Genomic DNA, 21,190 nt, shown 5'->3' with positions numbered 1-21,190 from the left:
TCCCCAGCTTCCCTGTACAATTGCCCTGTTGCCCTTACCAAAGAGCATGTCTTCTTGCTCTTCTTCGTCCCCAGCATGACTGGGTTTTGTTAAAGAAAATATGGTTCAGGCTAGCTGGGTCTTCATGCCTGCAAGGTAGTCAGTGGTGGTTTCAAGCAATGGGATAGGAGGAAAGCGCTGTTGTCGGGCTTTTTTTTTTCTTTAATTTTTGATGTTGTTTTTGTAGTTGACCAGGATGTATGCCCATGAGGACCACCGATTAGCTGATTAGGGTGGGACAAATGCTTTCAATTTTCCTTTTCTTTCCTTTTCTCCTGTTTGAAAGAGGGGGGAGGGAGTTGGAGGAGGCTGCTCCCAGCTGCCAAACTGCTTCAGTACCTGGGGATAGGAATGTCCACCTGATGTCATCTTAGAAACCCTGATGTGGAGAAGAATGTACTGAGGAAATTGCTTGAGTGGTTTTGAGAGTTCTGAGATGCTATTAGTTTTGTTGCCTGAAGTTTGAGAAAATCCTTCCAAGGTCCGTTGGCTGTCCACCCCAGTGCATCAGCTTACCCAGACACTTGCTGTTGAAGTCTCTCTAGAGTCCCCTGGTTGACATAGTCCACCTTAGAGTCTCCTTTTGCCCAGATATTCACTGCCTACACTTGGCTGGAGTAGTTGATATTTCTTCTGTCCTCTGTCCCCTGTTATGGTACCAGTGTCCTCTGCAGACTCCATTGTACTGTGCATGTGGATATGCTATCCACTGCTCCGTCTAAGCCACTGAGGAGGCCCAGATCTGACACATGCACACACCAGAATCAGGTCTGGGATCACCTCATGTTTGGGGTTCTGAGTCCAGCAATTCAGTTGGGGGAATCCCCAAATAAACTTCATCTGAGGTGATCCCAGACCTGATTCTGGTGTGTGCTTGCCAGTTAAGGGTTGGTCACAGTGCGTCGCCTTAATCAGCTTATGCACATGCTGGTGGTAGCAATTACTGGGTCAGTTGTCTCCAGCCCTGTCTTCTATCCATACCAATGGGTGTTGCAGCCCAGCCCAATTCTGCCCACCACACATTCAGCCCTCACGCAAACTAGTGGGAGCTGCAGGATAGCTGGAGCGACCTGCAATAACCCCCACCAGGGCCACCCTCTGCCCTGGTCCCTGTGCTTGCCAGTATGTAGAGCAGACTTGTCCAGTCTGTCCCACATCTCATTCAGCTCTCATACATGTCAATGGGTGTTTAAGCCTAGTTCAACCCAACCAGCCCCACTGTCCACCCACACACATGCTGGCGGGTGCCACTCTCTGTCTAGCCATGCCTGCCCCAGTCCTGGTTCTCATACTCGCCAGTGGGAGTGGCAACCCAAGAGGGAGGTGCTCACTGTTTTCCTACTGGGCCCACTCCCACTCCAGGATCTTTGCACTCTCCATGAGGCCAATAGGTATTGTAGTTCTGCCCGGCCTGGTCTGCCCCCATCCCAATTCTCACGTTGACCAGTGGGAGTGATGGTCCAGCAGGGGAGCCCCACTCACACCCCCTACCTGTTGACCTCCTACCCCCTGGGTCTCATGTGTACTGGTTGGGTGCTACAACCCAGTCTGGCATGGCCTGCTTCATCTAGGCATTTGCCAGTGGGTGCTGGCCTAGCCCAGCACACCCCCAATTCCAGCTTACACTGGTGGGAGCTATAGCCTAGCAAATGCCAGCTGGCTCCCAGTCACTGCCCTCATGTGAACTGGCTTGTGTTGCGGCCCAACCTGGCCTGAACTGCACTCCATTCTTGTGCTTGGATTCACCAGCAGCTGATATGGATTGGCCCAACCTGGTTTGCCCCTGCCCTGCGCCAAGTGTATGCCAGTGGGTACCATTACCTGGTCTGGCCTGGTCTGCTCCCTATTGTGGTTCTTGTAGAGAGCTGTGTCTTGTATAAAATGACAGGTGGGGGGAGGGGTCTTCTTACCCCTGCAGGCTGCTACCCAATTGTCCTAACAGCATTTATTGAAGAGACCAGACTTTTTCCTGGATTGTTTTCAGTTTTCTTGTCAAAGATTAGTTAGCTATATATGTGTGGACTCCCTTCTGGTGTTTCTATTTGATCCATTGATCACCTCTGTTTCTGTACTAGTACCAGACTGTTTTGATGACCACTGCTCTGTAGTATGTCTTGAGGGCTGGAACTGTGATTCCTCCAGCTTGATTTTTATTCTTCAGGATAGCTTTGGTTATCTGTGGTCTCTTGCGTTCCCACATGAACTTTTTTTTTTTCCCCCATGAACTTTTATAACATTCTATTTCTGAGAAGAATGTTGTTGGGATTTTGATTGGGATCGTGTTGAATTTGTATATTACTTTTGATAATAAGGAGATTCTGATTATGTTGAGCCTGCCGATCCACGGACATGGAAGATTTTTCTGTCTTTTAATGTCTTCTGTTTCTTTTTTAAATGTTTTATAGTTTTCATCAAAGAAGTCTTCCACATATTTTGGTTAGATTAATTCCTAGGTATTAAAGATTCTTCTCCACTATTTTAAATGGAACTGTACTTACAATTTCTTTCATAGCCATGGAGTTATTTATGTATTCTAGGGCCATCAATTTGTGTTTATTAATTTTGTATCCTGCTACCCAGCAAAAATCTCTTATGAGGTCTAGTACTTAGAAACCTTGATGTTTCTTGACTCTTGACTGAATCTTTTAGTTCTCCTAAGTAGAGAATCATGTCATCTGCAAACAGGGGTAATTTAAATGCCTCATTTCCAATTAGGATTTGTTTAATTTGTTTTTCTTGACTAACAGCTCTGGCAAGGACTACCAATACTATATTGAATAGCAGTGATGAGAGTGGACATCCTGTCTAATTCCAGATCTTAATAGAAAAGCTTCTGGTCTTTCTCCATTTAGTATGATGCTGGTTTTGGGTTTTTTGTAAATTGGCTTTGCTTGTGTTATAGAGTGTTCCTTCTATGCCTATCTTGCTTAAGGTTATTAGTGTGGAGTGGTGTTGGACTTTATCAAATGCCTTCTCTGAGTCTATTGAGATGATCATATGGTTTTTACTTTTCAATTTGTTGATGTGGTGTATCATATTTATTGAGTTAAAATTCAACCCTACATGCCAGAGATGAATCCCACTTGGTCCAGGTGAATGATCTGCCCGATGTATTGTTGGATCTTGGCTAGTATTTTGTTGAGGATTTTTGCATCTATGTTCATCAGGGATATTGGTCTGTAGTTCTCTTTTTCTGTTGCGTCTGTTTCTGGCTTTGGTATTAAGGTGATATTGGCTTCATATAAAGAGTTTGAAAGGATTGCTTCCCTTTCTATGGTTTGGAAAAGCTTCTGGAGAACTGGGGTAAGTTCTTGAAATGTTTGGTAGGATTCAGCAGGGAAGCCATTTGGTCCAGGGCTTTTCTTTGTTGGGAAGGCTTTAATTACCACTCTTTTTCATTTCTTCATGACACATTGATTATTCAGTAGCATGTTATTTAACTTCATGGTGTTGTAAATTTTTGTATCTTTATTCCTGTTGTTGATTTTGTTTTATGGCTTTTCATTTAAGGGAATGTATAGTAGCTGTGTAATAGAAACCATCATATCCAGATGCAAAGATACAATGCAGTATGCATCTCTACTTCCAAGTCAAAGATGGACTCCCACAGAAACTATTGGCTATATCTTGACAATAGGATGCTGGACTGTCTGCCATTATCTGTACCCGCAATGTAAGGATACACTTAAAATAGCAGAATGATGGACTTATGACTGTTTATAAAGGACTATATTTTTGTAATAATACAGGGGAAATCAGCTGGGGGAAGGGAATTTGAGGCGAGGGCAAGGGAAATCCCAGAGCCTATGGAATTATATCATAAAATTAAAACTAAAACAGAAGAAGAAAAAAAGAACAAAACTAAGGATAGGCAGAGCAGTTAAGTCACTGTTGGGATACTCACATCCCAAATCAGAATGCCTGGTTTTGTGTCTGCTACTCTGCTTCTGACCCAACTTCCTGCTAATGTGCACCCTGGGAGACAGCAGTACCAAGTACTAAGGTCATTGGCACCCTCATGATGGCAGGTAGCCATTACAGCCTTGTCTAGCTCCAGCTATTGCTGGCATGAGTGACCAGCAGATGGAGGATCTTTCTCTGACTCGTTTGTCTCTGCTTTTCAGGTAAGATGAAAGAAAGAAACAAAGATTGTTATTGTAAAAAGAAGAGGACTGAGGTTGTGAATCTGCTGGTAGGAAGAGGGAGCCAGCGGAGTTAGCAGGGAAGAGAGAGCAGCTGCATCTGTAAAGAGGGTTATTACACCCGCGAAGGGCCAGGAAGCTGGATGAAAGCCCTCAGGAGCAAGGAAGAGATCCTAGAGGTATTTTATAGATACTAATTGTAAAATGGGTCCAGAGGGGGCATGACATGCTGGAAGAAATGCTGGCTTTGAAGTTATACTACTGACAACCACTCCCAGTTCTGTCACTTCCCAGCTGTGAGACTCTGGCAAGTTTCTAAAAAATGCCTCAATTTCATGGTTTTTATTTATAAAAATAAAATGGTGATACTTACCATTTTAGGGCCATCTAGCAGAGTGACTGGCATATAATATGGCCTCAGTAAAGCAGACAGTTGAAATTACTAAGCATATCTGATAAAAATTTAATTAGGCTAAAGACATAGCAGCCAGTGATTTCTGGTAATTTTATGTCTTGGGAGACAAAATAATAGTTTTTTTTTTAAGATTTATTTATTTTTATTACAAAGTCAGATATACAGAGAGGAGGAGAGACAGAAAGGAAGATCCGTCCGATGATTCACTTCCCAAGTGAGCCGCAACGGCCGGTGCTGCGCCGATCCGAAGCCAGGAACCAGGAACCTCCGGGTCTCCCACGCGGGTGCAGGGTCCCAAGGCCTTGGGCCATCCTCGACTGCTTTCCCAGGCCACAAGCAGGGAGCTGGATGGGAAGTGGAGCTGCCAGGAATTAGAACCGGCGCCCATATGGGATCCTGGGGCGTTCAATGCGAGGACTTTAGCTACTAGGCCACCGCGCCGGGCCCCAAAAGAATAGTTTTTAAAGCCTACATTCTAGATTTAGTGGATTTTTAAAAATGATTATGGGAATTTCTGGAGAAAATAATCACCTGAGAGACAGTGTGGTGTACCAGTGGACTTGGCTTCACTTAGTTACCTATGAGACATGTAATCTTGACATAGGTTATTTAATCTTAGAGCCTCAGTTTTGTCATATCTGAAATGCAATGGTGTCTAACATATAAGATGGTAGAAATAATCAACAAAATGTTACATGTATTAGGCCCTAAGTAAATAGCACCTATTTTTATTATTACTTTTAAAATTAATACAGTATGCTTCACAAAACTGACTAGAAATAGCTATGAATGGGGCCAACACGGTGGTTTAGAGGCTAATCCCATATTGGGTGCTGGTTCATGTCCTGGCTACTACACTTTCCATCCAGCTCTTTACTTATGGCCAGGGAAAGCAGTAGAGGACGGCCCAAGGGGGTGAACCAGAGGAAGCTCCAGATTCCAGGCTTTGGATCAGTTCAGCTCTGGCCTTGGCGGCCATTTAGGGAGTGAACCAGTGGATGAAAACTCTGACTCTTCTTCTTGTCTGTAAATCTGCCTATCAAATACAAATAAATAAATTTTTATTTAGAAAAAAAGTAGGTGTGACTGAGACTCTAAAAGAGGTAGTCAGGGTCTAGTGCCATGGCCTAGCAGCTAGTCTTCGCCTTGCATGCGCTGGGATCCCATATAGGTGCTGGTTCGTGTCCCAGCTGCCCCATTTCTCATCTAGTTCCCTGATTGTGGCCTGGGAAAACAGTTCAGGACAGCTCAGAGCTTTGGGACCCTGTATTCACGTGGGAGACCTGGAAGAAGCTCCTGGCTCCTGGTTTCAGATTGGTTCAGCTCTGGTAGTTGCGGCCACTTGTGGAGTGAACCAGTGGACAGAAGAACTTTTTCTCTGTATTTCCTTCTCTCTGGAAATCTAACTTTTTAATAAAAATAAATCTTAAAAAAAGAGAGTCTTGGCTGCTCCACGTCCCATCCAGCTCCCTGCAAATGTGCCAAGAAAAGCAGCAGAAGATGGCCACAGTTCTTGAACCCCTGTACCCACATGGGCTATATGGAAGATTCTCTTGGTTCTTGGCATTGGACTGGCTCAACTCTGGCAGTTATGGCCATTTGAGAAGTAAACCTGCAGAAATAGTCCAATTTAAGGTTCATTTTAAAGTCCAATTTAAGTCCATTTACGTTTCATTCCTTAAATGCCCACAATAGCTAGGGCTGGGCCTACTTGAAGCCATGAGCCAGAAATTCTATCGGAGTTTCCCTCAGTTGCAGGGACTCACAAGTTCTTGAACTATCTTGGCTGCCTCCAACATGCTTTAGTAGGAAATTGGATTGAAAGTGAAACAGCCAGGATTTGAACTAGACACTCCTGCATGGAATGTCAAGCAGCAACTCAGCCTTCTGTGTCATCATGCCTATTCCTACAATGTCTTGATTCATACCCACTCTACCCATTCAACATATACTTACTCAGCAACTATATACAAGACATTTTTCCAGGCCCCAAGAAGGATTCCAAAATGAGTAAGCCATAACCCTGATGGTATATGTTTTAAATTGTAAATTAGGCAAATGTATGTATATATATATATATATTCTTATTGAAAAGACAGACTTACAGAGAGAAGGAGATCCAAGTGGCTGCAATGGCCAAAGTTGAGCCAATCTGAAGCCAGGAGCTTGTTCCAGGTCTCCCATGTGGGTGCAGGGTCCCAAGGCTTTGGGCCGTCCTCCACTGCTTTCCCAGGCCACAAGTGGAGAGCTGGATGAGAAGTGGAGCAGCCAGGATATGAACTGGCACCCATAAGGGATCTCGGTGCATGTAAGGCGAGGATTTTACCTTTAGACTATCACGCTTGGCCCAAATATATTGTTTTTTTTTTTTTTTAAATAAAGTTTAGGACCAGCACAGTAGCCTAGCGGCTAACAGCCCTTGCCTTGCATGTGCTGAGATTAGTTCCAGTGAATCAGAAATTTTACTCAAAATAACTCAGAATTCTAAAATAGAATCAAAGAACAGTTTCCGGGGAAAATATTCTCCAGCTTACTATCTTCCTTAAGTTTTCAACTAATACTGAGGGCTCAGAAGTACAGTAGCTGCCAAGTATAGGGGCAGGGACAGTTGACGCTTAAATCTGAAAATGAAGAACACTCAACACAAGCTGGATAGAAGCACACACAGTCACAGGGTGACACAGAACACACCAAGCAGGTTATTGAACACACCAGAGAAACCCTGACACACACAGACACAGTTCACAGAGCATGAGCAGAGGGTTGAGCGTGCGCAAGCCCTTCACCCCTCCACAATGAGAAAGTCAAAATAGAGCAACCAAATTTGGTTTGGGACCAGCAAAGCCTGTTAGCCACTGTGTCTCTCTCAGTGGGTGAGAACAGATAAAACATCAGAATCAGATGGACTCTTGGTGATCACCTAAGTTAGTCTTTAAGTTTTACGTGATTCTGCCTTAAAAAACTCTAAAAGCCCCTCTGCTTCAACGTCAATGACAGGCCACCCACTCCAGGCAACTGACCGTCGTTTTTTCACACAAGCTTATTGTTAAAGGAAAGTGTTTCCTTGATATTGAATGGCAATGTGTCTCCCCATAGTGCTCCCCATCCTGGTGGCCCCTGAGGCCATACAGGTGAGATCTAATCCACAGGACTACTCTTTTGAAATGCTGTCTCTTTGGTCCCAGCACGGTGGCCTAGCAGCTAAAGTCCTCACCTTGAACACCCCAGGACCGGTTCTAATCCCAGCAGCTCCACTTCCCATCCACCTCCCTGCTTGTGGCCTGGGAAAAGCAGTTGAGGATGGCCCAAAGCTTTGGGACACTGCACCCATGTGGGAGACCTGGAGGAGATTACTGGTTCCCAGCTTTGGATTGGCGCAGTACTGGCCGTTGCGGCTCACTTGGGGAGTGAATCATCGGATGGAAAATCTTCTTCTCTGTCTCTCCTCCTCTCTGTATATCTGACTTTGTAATAAAAATAAATAAATCTAAAAAAAAAAAAAAAAAGAAATGCTGTCTCTGGCATGAGTGTTTGGCACAGAGGATAATACCACCCTTGGAACACGCACATCCTGCGTCGGAGTGTCTGGGTTTGAGACCCAGATCCATGCCTGCTCCTCGCTTCCTGGGAGGCAGAGGTGGTAATTCAAGCAATTGTGTCCCTGACATCCACAGGTGACACCTGGACTGAGCTCCAGGCTCCTGGCCTCTGCCTGACTCTGGCTAGTGAGAGGACAGTTGGATAGTAAGCCAGTGGACTAGAGTATCTCTTGCTATATTTATTTATTTTTTAAAGATTTCTTTCTTCTTTTTTTTTAAAGATTTACTTATTTATTTTCTTTGGAAAATATATACAGAGAGGAGAGGCAGAGAGAAAGCTCCTCCATCTGCTAGTTCAATTCCCAAGAGGCTGCAATAGCCAGAACTGAGCCAATCTGAAGCCAGGAGCTTCTTCCAGGCCTCCCACGCAGGTACAAGGTTCAAAGGCTTTGGGCCATCCTCCACCGCTTTCTCAGGCCACAAAGGGAGCTGGATAGAAAGTGGAGCAGTCAGGACACAAACCAGTGCCCACATAGGATCCCAGCATTTGCAATGTGAGGATTTAGCCACTGAGCCATCATGCTGGACCCAACTATACCTTTCAAGTAAATAAAATCTTAATAAATAAAAAAAAATATAAAAATGCCAAAATTCTCGACTTTCCTTGCTCCTCTCTTCCACTGGCTCTAAATAACCCACCCCTCTCTCCTCCAGTTGCCCTGGAGGTCAGGGTTGTTCTGGTCTTGGTTATTTTTGTGAGTGTAGAGTGGTGGTGCAGCACCAAGAGGCCATGGGCAGTTCTAACATCACTTAGTAGTTGTGTGACCATGGGCAGGGTATTTTCATCTCTCTAGCTTTGGTTCCTAAGGCTGTGGAATGCGATAAATGAGACCACACAAGTGAAATGTTTAGTGTAGGTCCTGGCTCTTAGTAAGACCAATGTTATGACCAATGGTCCATTAAACTGTAACTAAGCCAGAGTAGTGAGAATAAGAATTAAAAAACTAGAGTTGGCAGGATTAGGAGAGTTCAGCTTGTCCATTCCTGACTCCACAAAAAGATTTGGCTGCCGCATAAGACATTTTCCATTGTTTCATAGCACTTTTCAAATTCACAGGAACCCATGAGGGCGGCACCTGTTTGGTGCTGATTGCTGGGTTCTCAGTACCCACAACAGTGTGGGGATCACTGGCAGAAGATGGCCCAACACTTTCCTGCCGTACAAGAGGATACTGGCAGATTTGTTAAGACCGCTCAGGGAGTCACCTTCCCCACCTCTGAGGCAGAGCTGGGATAAGACACCGAGGGTCCCAGGCAGCCGGCCCAGAGCTGAATGAGGGCCCAGCCCTGACTCCTGGCGGTTCTGCAGGAACACTGATACCCAGTGATCCTCGGGCCAGCGTTCCATAAGGTGGCATGAATGTCGATCCCTGTTTTCGGGGTGATGAGGCGGTGCGAATGGAGAGCGGCTTCACAACGAGGCGGGAGGGTGGTATCCTGGGGCGCGGCGCTAACGCCGCCCGCACAGCCACAAGTTGGCTAAAGGCCAGAGGAACGCCTCCGAGCCACGGCTGCGGCCATCGCAGAAGCAGCGAGCGAAAAAACCACCCGGCTCCAGAACCACCATCAACAAAGCCTGGAGGCCAGCCGCTCCTTCGCGGCGCGCACGCATGCACGCTCGCAGAGGGGTGAGCATAGCGGCCCGGGGCGCGCGGGTGCCAGGAGCTGGCTACGCAGCTCTGCGCTGGGCCGAGCCGTGAGCGCTGGCGCGCGCAAGCACCTGGCACGCGTGCGCGGTGAGTGCACCGTCGCCGGCCGGGAGCCGACCCGGACGAGTGCGGGGGAACAGCTGCTGGGCAGGTGGGAAAGAAGGCGGAATGTGGCTACCTGCCGGGTGCCGGACTGCTGCGGAGTTTCTGTAAGTCACCTGATCTATGGAACCCAACCAAGTCGTTTTCACAGGTGAGAAGCTGAGGTTCATGGCTGAGCTACAACAAAGTAATTACTGTTTATATCTGCTTCCATGTAGGATTCGGAAGGCTTTTAAAAAATGAGAAGCTGTATATAAATATAAATATAAACAATGGTGAAGAAAATGGGAAAATATAAGCAATGGTGAAGAATCCTTCCCAGGAAAATCGTATGAGACCTGAACAATCAAGGCTGGGTTAGAGAGAACAGAAACCTGCTATCCCGAAGGTAACAGTGACTTGTCTAAAGAATCTCAGAAAGGTACAGTGGGGAGGAGGGTAGAGCTGGCGCTGGGAGTAGCCAGATCAGGCTCCTGTGGTCCAGAAACTTGGAGGAGAACGGGGAAGCTGGCAGCCTGCCCAGGCACTGGGTCTGAACCTTCTCGAGGCCAGGGACCTGGGAGAAGGCTGTGTCCATTCCTCCGGTGGAGGGGTTCACTATTAGCCTTTCCCCAGTCTCAGAATCGACTGGAAGCCTGCTGGAAAGAATGACTGTAGGCCGGCACTGGACTCTTTCAAAGCTGTTTCTTTGGACAAGTAGCTGCTACAGAGTAGTGTCCCGAATAGCTGCTGGCTGTGTGGCTGTGGACATGCACTTCAACCTTTTTAAGTTCCAGTTTTCTGGTAAACTGGAAATAAAAAGCCCTGTTTTAAAAAATATTTATTATTTTTAAATGTTGTCTATGTAGTTGACAAGGATATATTCCCATGTGGGTCACTGAATAGGGTAGAGAGGATTGAGGTATGGAGGAAGGAGGGTGGGACAAGTGTTTCCAATATGTTTCCTTTTCTCCTATATCTGGGAGTGGGGATGAGGAGAGAAGAGGAGGGGGCTGCTCCTTGCTGCCAAACTACAGCCTTTTGTCCTCCAGGATAACAATTGTCAGATGTCGAAGTGACCCAAGGTCCAGGGCCTGGTGCCTAGTAGTAGTAGGTGCTTTGTGAAGGTTCTGCTCCCCATAACCCAGTGAATCACAGCTGTGCTATTTAGGGGCAAGGGATGATCTGGAGAAAAGTGGACTGTATCCAAAATAAAATAATGTTAAATCCTAAACAGGATTATTTAAAGTGAACCTTATTTTAGCTTATCGAACACAATGCATACATTCCTTGGTGATCTTATCCTAACCAAGGGTGCAGTGAAGCACAACATCCAGTATTTGACCCAGAGTTAGGTCCTAAAAGTAAAAACGAATGGATATCCTACCAAAGATTATTTATGAGACTTCTTCCCTTCTGTCAAATGCAGCCAGCATGCATCCACCTGGTTTGTTTCAAAACTAGAGGAAGAGGGCATATGCCAGGACCTGGATAACACCCAGTCTTGCCCAGCAATGGGAGTTCAGAGTTTCTGCTAGTGTGCGGGAGTTGCCGGCGGCTGGCTCACATCCTCCTTGAATCAGCAGATGACTGTGGTAAACAGTGCCTTGACTGATTCTGCCCAAGATCAAATAAATGGCTTTTCATTGAACTGATGAACGGGGAGCCTGTCTTTGGGTACTGTAACAGAGTAGAATGGCATTTATCAAGCTTGGTTGTCCAAAGCCTCGTGCTTGTTTATTGACAATCTTAGGAATTTTACTGGATCCAAAATTGTGAGGATAGGGCCCGGGCAGAGCCACTTGTTTAAAAAACAACTGCTGTTAAAAAAAATATTACTGTGTTGTCTCCTTTCGCTACATTTTTAGCTACATTTTTAGCCTTGTAAATAGAGTCAGGGAAATATGGCTAAGGGCAAACTGTTGCTATTTAGTTTGGGTGAAGACACACACCACCTGTCTGGTGGTAACATTTTTCTCCATGTACGTAAGGAGGGGAGCTTTTCCTTCAGGAGAGACTGTGAGAGACAATGTGGTATACCTGAGATGGCCCTTGTCCTCTGGCCACATTATTTTTTCTCTTCAACCAGTATTTTCTCAACCCAGAAAAATCCTGTATCTGCAAACAATCTGGCTCAGTGGCCTAATTTTTTTAAAGTTTATTTTGAAAGGCAGAGAGAAAAAAACCTGATGGAGAAGAGAGGAGAGACAAGAAGGGAGGGGAAAGAGACATTCCATCTGATTCACTCCTCAAGTGATTGCAACAGCCGGGGCTGGTTGAAGTTTAGAAACTCCATCTGCACGCAGCGTCGGTGGCAGGTGCCCAAGCACTTGGGCCATCTTTTGCTGTTTTCCCAGGCACATTAGCAAGTAGCTGGGTAGCAAGAGAACAGCCAGAACTGGAACTGGTGCTCCAGTTTAGAATACCAGCATTGTGATAGTGGCATAATCTGCTGGGCTACAACACAACAACAAAATCAGGTGGCCTGATTTTGTTTCATAATAGTTTCTAAAAAAAAAAAATCTGAACATTTTCCTCGCACTGGTATTGTGGCACAGTGAGTTAAGCCACTGTCTGCGACATTGGCGTCCCATATGAGCATTGTTTCAAGTCCTTGCTGTCTACTTCTGATCTGTCTATCTGCTAGTGTGCCCAGGGCAATGGAGGATGGTCCAGGTACCAGGTCCCAGCCACCCACCCGGGAAATCCAAATGGAATTCCAGGTTTCTGGTTTCCACTTGGCTAAGTCCTGGCCACTGCAGCCATTTTAGGGAGAAAACCAACAGGTGGAAGACATCTGCATCTCTTCCTTTCTGTAACTTCCAAAGAAGTAAATCTTTTTTAAAAAGTGCTTTTTCTGATTTAACCTTGAAATTCTGAACTATAGGTGGGTGCTCCATTGGATGCTATAGAGCAAACAGGCTTACTATTTCAGGTAAGGACTTCCTTACCCAAAGGCAGACCTGCTCCCTCTATGCCTCAGTAAGGCAAGGTTAAAAGCAGAGATCCTCAAGAAATGATTTACAGACTGCTTGCCTCAGAATCACCTCGGACGCTGTTAAAATGTCTCATACCTGACCTAGTGCATCAAAAACTTCTAGAGTGGAAGCAAGGATTTGCATGCTTAAGAAGTTCTCCTGGTGATTTTTAAAAAAGATGTATTTATTTTTTATTAGAAAGTGAGATCTACAGAAAGAAAGATGAAAGAAAGATCTTCCATACCCTGATTCATTTCCCAAGTGTCCGCCATGGCTGGAGCTGAGTTGATCCAAAGCCAGGAGCCAAGAGTTTCTTCAAGTCTCCTGTGTGGGTGCAGAGTCCCAAGGGTTTGGATCATCTTTGACTGCTTTCTCAGGCCACAAGCAGAGAACTGGAAGGGAAGTGGAGAATCCAGCTGGTATATGAACTGGCACCCATAAAGGATCCCAGCGCATGCAAGGCGAGAACTTTAGCTACTAGGCTACCACGCTGGACCCTTCCTATTGATTCTTTTGCACCTCTGATTACTTCAGTGGGATTAGTAGTGAGCAAGAGCATTTTGCTAATTTAACTAATTTAAAACAAAAATTTAAGTTTTTTTTTTCTAAAGAGAAAGAAGTATAAATGGCAAGTGAGCACTTGAAAAGATATTTGAAAGCATTAAGCATCAAAGGAATGCAATTTCAATCTGTAGTAAGGTATTACTTCATGGCCATTAGGCTAAAATAAAAACAATAATCACACCAAGTGTTGATCTGGAGGTAGAGGAACTGGAAGCTAGATAGATATAGATATATGTATATATATGTAACTTATAGGTGAAAATTCACCAAGGACTTATGGCTTTCCTTAACAAAACAGGGTAGAGCCCGCAGGTTGACCCTGCTCAGAACCCTGAGTTTGGTAGTTTTACCACTTTTCAGTGCCTGATCTGTTCTGTTGCCTTGGCCCCAGTCTCTACTACCACATCCTGTTCCGTATTTGTAAGATGTCACAAGGGTGCTGACAACGCCTTGCTTGTCCAGATCCACTGGATCACAGCTTTCCTTTGATCTACGGACACAGAGGACTTTCAGCAACAGAATGAGGATAGTCTGGCATGACCTGTTTTTATTTTTTTATTATTATCATTAACCCATGCTGATTCCAAGTAATCTCATTTTCCTTTTTTGAAAGCCTGCCAAATCTTTTTTAAAAAGACTATTTATTTTTATTGGGAAGTCAGATATACAGAGAGGAGAGAGAGAGAGGAAGAGGAAGATCTTCCATCTGACTATTCACTCCCCAAGTGACCTCAACTTATAGGTGTTCCAGAACTAAGCCAATCTGAAGCCAGGAGCTTCTTCCATGTCTCCCATGTGGGTGCGGGGTCCCAAGGCTTTGGGTCACCTTCGGCTGCTTTCCAAGGCCACAAGCAGGGAGCTGGATGGGAAGTAGAGCTGTCACAACAAGAATTGGCACTCATATAGGATCCTGGCGCATGCAAGGCAAGGACTGTAGCCACTAGGCTACCACACCGGGCCTAACAAATTGTTTTAATGAAGTGACAGAAACCCAACTTGACTCTTGTGTGTGCCAGCCAGTGCAGGGTCAGATGCGAACTGTCACCTGCACCAGCTGACACACATACCAGGGGATGCAGCTGCCTGGTCAGCTCTGTTGCAGCCCAGTATCTCACGTGAACTGACAGATGCAGTGGCCTAGCCTAGTCAGCCTGCCACAGACCCATTTCTCATGCGGATCAGCATGTCCTTCGGTCTAGTCAGGAGATGCCCCAATAACACCCACTAAGCCCCTCCCCCAGCCGTGGTTTTTGCAACTGCCAGCCTCTGCTATAGCCTATCCCATTTCCCCCTCTAAATCACTGTCTCAACTTCCTCACATTCCTACAAGTATAGGCGTCTGGTGTGTGGAAGACCCTAGAAGTTATTCCTACCCTGTCAAACAAATATTCCATAAGTTGCTCCCATTCTAATGTGTCCCCAGTGTGTCCCAAGAATACCTTTCCTGGGCAGTCTGCAGCCCCTGCCCCACTGCCTACCCCCACAGGTGTGCCCTGGCCTGGTGTTTTCTGCCTTCCCCACTTACCTTTAAAAAGAAGAAGAAGAAGAAACAACTGTGCTGGCATACTGGTATAGTTAACACAAATTTGGCATTAGCCAGGTCCAGAATGCCCACCAGCTGCTGGCTGCTTTTCTGTCAGCAGTATGACAATTGCCTAGGTACAAGGCACTCTAGGCCGTTGCCTACCACTGGGGTGGATATTTAATTTTTAAAGAAACTGACAAACAGGTTTCCAGAGTGGCTGTCACATTTTAAATTTTCCTAGCAGCAGTATATGAGAAATCCAGTCTCTTCTGCTTTTGGTATGACATACTTTTGGGGAACAACTTTATTGAGATATAATTCACACAATATAATTTGCTCATTTAGAGTGTGCCTCATGGTTTTTAGTATATTCACAGGCTTGTGTAGCCATCATCACAGTTAATTTTGAACATTTTCATGGCCTCCAAAGGAAACCTCATACCCTTCAAAGTTCCGCTCCAAATGCCCACCCCCTCACCGAGGTAACTGCTACTTTTTGTCTCTATACATTTGCCTATTCTGAACATTTTGTGTTAATGTGCTCATACAATATATGATTCTTGTGACTCCCTGCTCTCAGTATAATGTCTTCAAAATTTTTTCATGTTGCAGCACATTATCGGCTTTCATTCCTTTTTTTGTTGCTGAATAATTTATTTTTGAAGAAATAAATGTGTTTACTTCTTGTAAAAGTACAAATTATACAAACTATAAACTGAGGGATTATAAAATGCTGCTATAGAGAGTTTTGTCCAGGCCTGCCTAGAGGTCTAGATTATAATTAACCTAAGGGCAAATTAATGTTTTTGCAAGGATTTTGCAGTTCTCTCTAAAGTATTGCATATGCTTTTTGTTTATTTAGCAACAGTTCTGAATTGTGGAACCTGAGTAGCTCTCCTGGATTCTAAGTGACCTCTTCCTAGGGAAGCTGTGAAGGAGGGAGTGAATGTTGCAGCCCTGGGCAGATACAGATGTGCAGACGAAGGCAGGATTCAGAGGCTGGGACAGAGCTGTGAATCACATGGATCCGTTCCAGCATCTCTCTGAGCCTCTTGCCTTCAAAATAACCTTGCCAGCATCACTCAGTTTAAGTATAAGTACCATGAGTCATAGCTTATGGTCCAAGACAGAAAGTGTAGCTATCACTACTATATCCACAAAGAACCCTTTATTTGGCAAGTACATATTTTTTGTCTATGTCATGAGACACAGGGGAGCATATAAATTGGTATTCCTTTCACCTCCAAGAGCTAAATGTCTAGCCAGAAAGATGAGCTTCATCATAATCAACCCAAGCACAGGATTGAATGAGATGTAGGCCACTTTAAATATTATAAGGTAGTTTAACCACCCAGAAAACAGCAAAGAATGATGCAGTCAATACCCATCCTTACCTCCTGGTTTGTTTATTTTCAATATATTTTTTTGCCATTCTTGATCCAGATTTTCTCAAACAAATACAACATTTCAAAGACTCAGCAATAAAAAGGAAGAGACTGTGGAGGTCCGCCCTCCCCCCCGAATCTCCAGGGAATTATGTTGCTTGAGTAAAGCCAGTCCTAAAGGGTGATAATCCTGTAGGAGTCTGCTGAGAGGACATTCTTTTCAGAAGTGTGACTATAAAAATAGAGGACAGTTTGTGGTTTCCCAGGGCTGAGGATGGGAATGGGGGCTGGAGCCAGGAGGGTGGGAAGGCTACACGAGGGATGCTCAAACAAGTGTTCTCTACCATGGCAGTATAATTATTGTGCTGTTGTCCTGGTTGTGTCTTTGTGCTGTAATTTTGTAAGTATTACCATAGGGAAAACTGGGACAGGTATGTATATGGAGCTTCTCTCTTTCTTTTTAAAGATTTATTTATTTTTATTGGAAAGTCAGATTTACAGAGAGAAGGAGAGACAAAGACCTTCCATTCACTGGTTCACTCCCCAAGTGGCCGCAACACCCAGAGCTGAGCCAGTCCAAAGCTGGGAGCCAGGAACTTCTTCCTGATCTCTCACATTAGGTGTAGGGTCGCAAGGCTTTGGGCTTTCCTTCACTGCTTTTTCAGCAGGGAGCTGAAAGGGAAGTGGAGCAGTTGGGATTAGAACCGGTGCCTATATGGGATCCTGGTGGAAAATTTTCATTTTTATAATATAAGATCTTCCTATAAATGTTCATTTTATGTGTCTGGTTATATTTAGTTCTTAAATGTATTTCAGCGAAGTTTTATAACTTCTTTCATAAACATGTATCTTTCAGTATACTTAGGAAGTAATAAATATTACTATTATTACCACTAAATTACATCTTATGCTTTTATCTTCAAATATGTACTTTTTAATATATAAATATGTTTTTAATATTAATCTTTAAACTCCCAGATTTTTTACACTTAGTTCTGTTTTTTAAATATTTATTTATTTTTATTGGGAAAGCAGGCTTACAGAGAAAGGAGAGATGGAAACAAAGATCTTCCATTCACTGGTTCACTCCTCAAATGACCACAATACCAGAGCTGATCTGATCTGAAGCCAGGAATCAGGAGCTTCTTCTGGGTCTCTGACATGGGTGCAGGGTCCCAAGGCTCTGGGTCATCCTCCACTGCTTTCCCAGGCCACAAGCAGGGAACTGGATGGGAAATGGAACATGCAGGACATGAATCGGTGCTCATATTGAATGTCAGTACTTTAAGATGGAGGATTAGCTATTTGGGCCAGTGCCCCATCCTCACATTTATTATTATTTTTTTAAGATTGTTTTATTCGGGCCTGGCGGTGTGGCCTAGTGGCTAAAGTCCTTGCCTTGAACGACCTGGGATCCCATATGAGTGCCAGTTCTAATCCCGGTAGCTCCACTTCCCATCCACCTCCCTGCTTGTGGCCTGGGAAAGCAGTCAGGGATGGCCCAAAGCTTTGGGACCCTGCACCCATGTGGGAGACCTGGAAGAGGTTCCTGGTCCCGGCTTCGGATCGGCACAGCACCGACCATTGTGGTCACTTGGGGAGTGAAACATCGAATGGAAGATCTTCCTCTCTGTCTCTCCTCCTCTCTGTATATCTGACTTTGTAATAAAAATAAATAAATCTTAAAAAAAGATTGTTTTATTCATTTCAAAGGCAGAGAGATGGGTGGGTGTCGAGGGAAACAGAGAAGAGATTTTTTTCACTGCCTGCAATAAATGGAGCTGGGTTAAGTGGAAGTCAGGAGCCAGGAACTTCATTCTGGGTCTGCCACTTGAGTGGCAGGAATCCAAGTACTTTGTGCCATTATTTGCTGTTTTCCCAGGTGCACAATAGGAAGCTGAATCAAAAACATAGAAACCAGGACTCAAATCAGTGCTCCAATATGGGATGGCAATGTTCCAAGTTGTGATTTAACTCGCTGTACCTCAAGTCCGGCTCCTGATTTTTAACTTTTATCAAAGCATAAAATTTCAAAAATATGACTATTTGTGTGTTATGAAAAGTCGAAATAAATAGTCTACAATATAGTTTTTATGAGAAACAGCCTGTTCCACCCTTCCTTCCTGTCCCAGCCAGCACCAGGCCATTTCTTTTGTCTTTTTTACCTAACTGCTTGAGCATTTCCCTTGGTGTCTTTGAGTAGGGAAGTCCAAGCTTTCTCTCTGAAGGTCTGATATTTGAGTTAATGTAAACTGGCAGGAGGCAGATGAACAGGAGGAAAACCCTAACATGGACCATAGTTCTGTGTGACAGAAGTGCCTTCAGATTGATCTGAAAACCTGGGGTGAATAGCCACTCTCATGCATAGGCGTGCTGAAGCATGGGCAGCCGTGTAGAAACGGGAGTGGATAAAGGATGTGAGCTAATGGGACTGAATGGAGCGGGACACCCTGCAACAGCTGTTGTCCAGGTGTGAGGATACAGGATCCTTTTGCTGGAATGACCTACAATCAGACAAAGTAGTAGGTCAGAGATTTTTTTTCTCTAGTGAACTATCCAAGAAAGTCAGTGGGCTACTGTTGAGATTTTATGACTGGCTTTGAGCTTTTTCTGTGACCCATTTTGAGAAAGAAGTGTGGTCCCTGTGGTTTGCCTCTGGGGAGAATGTGAGCTGTGGGACAGGAAGGCTGAATGAAGTTGGGGAGGTTTGCTCCTGCGGCTGCTTCTGAGGCCTTAGGTTTGGGATTTTTTTTTTCTGGGCCCAACACCTGCATGCGCTGCTGCTTCTCTTAGGTGTTGGACTTTGACTCCCTACTGTGGACTACAAGTTTTTAACATTTTTCTGTAACTCCACCACATTTGCCCACTCTTCTCATCTTCCTAGCCTTTTAGTCTATTGTCCCTAATGCTAATTAGATCATGTGCCTTACTGTGTGAGTGAATTCTGTTTATAATGAACCATGTAATAACATATGAACAGTTCATCTGCAGAGATTTTTGTTATACAAGTTACTTATTGGTTTTTTGGTTACTTTTTTTTTTTTTTTATAAGTTCTAAGATTTATCTCTGTAATTATCCCTAACTAGACGCTAGAGTCTGTACTAAGTAAATGTGCTCCCAAGATATTCTAGAACCTTCTGGAGTTCTCCCATCCAGACTGCCCTCTGTCTAGAGTCAGCCCTATAATTTATCTTCATCTATCCTAAGAGTTCCTTGGGTCCCTCTCCAGCGTTTAGTCACCAGTTTCTTACAGCTTTCTCTTTGTCTATTTTTTTGTTTTGTTTTGTTTTGATGGAGGATTGTTTCTGGTAGTTCCCTGGTAATGAAAGTATAAGAAGTAAATTCTCTGTACCTTCAGAGTTCTACAATTTTTGTGTTAAGAAGTGGAATTTGTTTTAACCTATCATGTGTGGGATTTGCCTTTCCTGTATCGCAGTATTCATCTTTTATACATTCTATACAATTCTTTATCTTGTATGTCCAAATTTAGCCTCTCCTATTCTGTTCTTGCCTTTTAAATCTCATGTTTGTTGCATTGGCTCCTTTTGTCTTTTTTATTTTTTATAAACTTAGCTTTTAGCTCCATTTTTCAAAGATTCTTTTATTAGTTTATCTATCTATCTATCTATCTATCTATCTATCTATCTATCTATTTATTTTTATTGGAAAGGCATATTGACAGAGAAGGAGAGACAGAGAGAAAGATTTTCCATCCACTGGTTCACTCCCCAAGTAACCACAACAGCCAGAGCTGAGCTGATCCGAAGTCAGAAATTTGTTCCAGGTCTCCCACATGTGTGCAGGATACCCAGGCTTTGGGCTGTCCTCGACTGCTTTCCCAGGCCACCAGCAGGAAGCTGGAAGGGAAGTGGAACAGCCAGAACATGAACTGGCACCCATATGGAATGCCCGTGTTAGGAGGTAGAGGATTAGCCAATTGAGCCATCTTGCCAGCTTTAAGACTCTTCTTTTTAAATATTTATTTATTTTGTTTAAAAGGCAGAATTACAGAGAGAAGGAGAGACAAAGAGCGAGATCTTCCACCCATTGGTCAACTCCCCAATGACTACAATAGCCAAAGCTGAGCTGATCTGAAACCAGCAGCCTGGAGCTTCTTCTGAGTCTCTATGTGGGTGCAGGGATTCAAGGATTTGAACTGGTACCAATAAAGGATGCAAGAAGAGCATTAACCTGATAAACAATGGTGTTCACCCCACTGGCCTTCTTTTGATATCTGTGTCTCTTAATTTTTTGGACATATTTTCCATGCTGTTCTCTCTCTGTTGAGCAGTTTGAATAATTTTTCCTTATCTATTTGCACATTTGCTGCTTCCCCCCCCCAACATCAATATAGTACCTTCATTTAGATTTTTAAAAATTCTTTATAAAGAGTAAAAAAATGTTTTTGAACGGCAGTGTTACAGAGAGAGGAGGAGAGAATCGGAGATTTTCCATCTGCTGGTTCCTTCTTAAGTGGCCATGATATCTAGGGCTAGCCTGAGGCCAGGAGCTTCTTCCGATCTCCCATGTGGGTACAGGGGACCAAGAACTTGATCTGTCTGTCATTGTTTTCCCAGGTACGTTAGCAAGGAGTTGGATCGGTCATGGTGCAGCAGGCACTCAAACCTAAAGCCTCCCGTGTCACCTAAAACTGTGGTCCAATAAACTTGTTATGTCAGTCTCAGCTGTGACTCCTTTTGATGGGCAGGAAAAGGATCACGTTCCCTGTACCTGTTGTCACGAATTTTCAGAGATTTTTTTTCCTTTACCTGTGACCCAAACCAAGATGGGAAGGTACTTTTGTCATTTTCT

The 21,190-nt window shown here is 44.3% G+C and overlaps 1 protein-coding gene across 8 annotated transcripts in view; it reads left to right on the top strand.

Moving 5' to 3' along the window:
* Nucleotides 1-21,190, top strand: part of ARHGEF37 (Rho guanine nucleotide exchange factor 37) — a 68,080-nt gene that overhangs the window by 14,402 nt on the left and 32,488 nt on the right. For 2 of the 8 annotated variants that reach the window (XM_058677645.1, XM_058677646.1), the window contains exons 2-3: nt 4,164-4,360; nt 10,165-10,334. Coding sequence is in view for 2 of the 8 variants with exons in the window: in XM_058677648.1 (XP_058533631.1) it covers nt 10,070-10,097 (28 nt within the window). In the remaining 6 variants the exon portion in view is untranslated. Of the gene's footprint in view, nt 1-4,163; nt 4,361-9,730; nt 10,098-10,164; nt 10,335-21,190 lie in introns of those variants that run through there. The other 6 variants (XM_058677648.1, XM_004587547.2, XM_058677643.1 and 3 more) reach the window with 5 other exon arrangements.

Source organism: Ochotona princeps, chromosome 19 (assembly GCF_030435755.1).
Source record: "Ochotona princeps isolate mOchPri1 chromosome 19, mOchPri1.hap1, whole genome shotgun sequence".
Classification (NCBI taxonomy): Eukaryota; Metazoa; Chordata; class Mammalia; order Lagomorpha; family Ochotonidae; genus Ochotona; species Ochotona princeps.
Note: the sequence above shows the minus strand (reverse complement) of the source record. Positions and strands in the feature narration are given on the sequence as shown.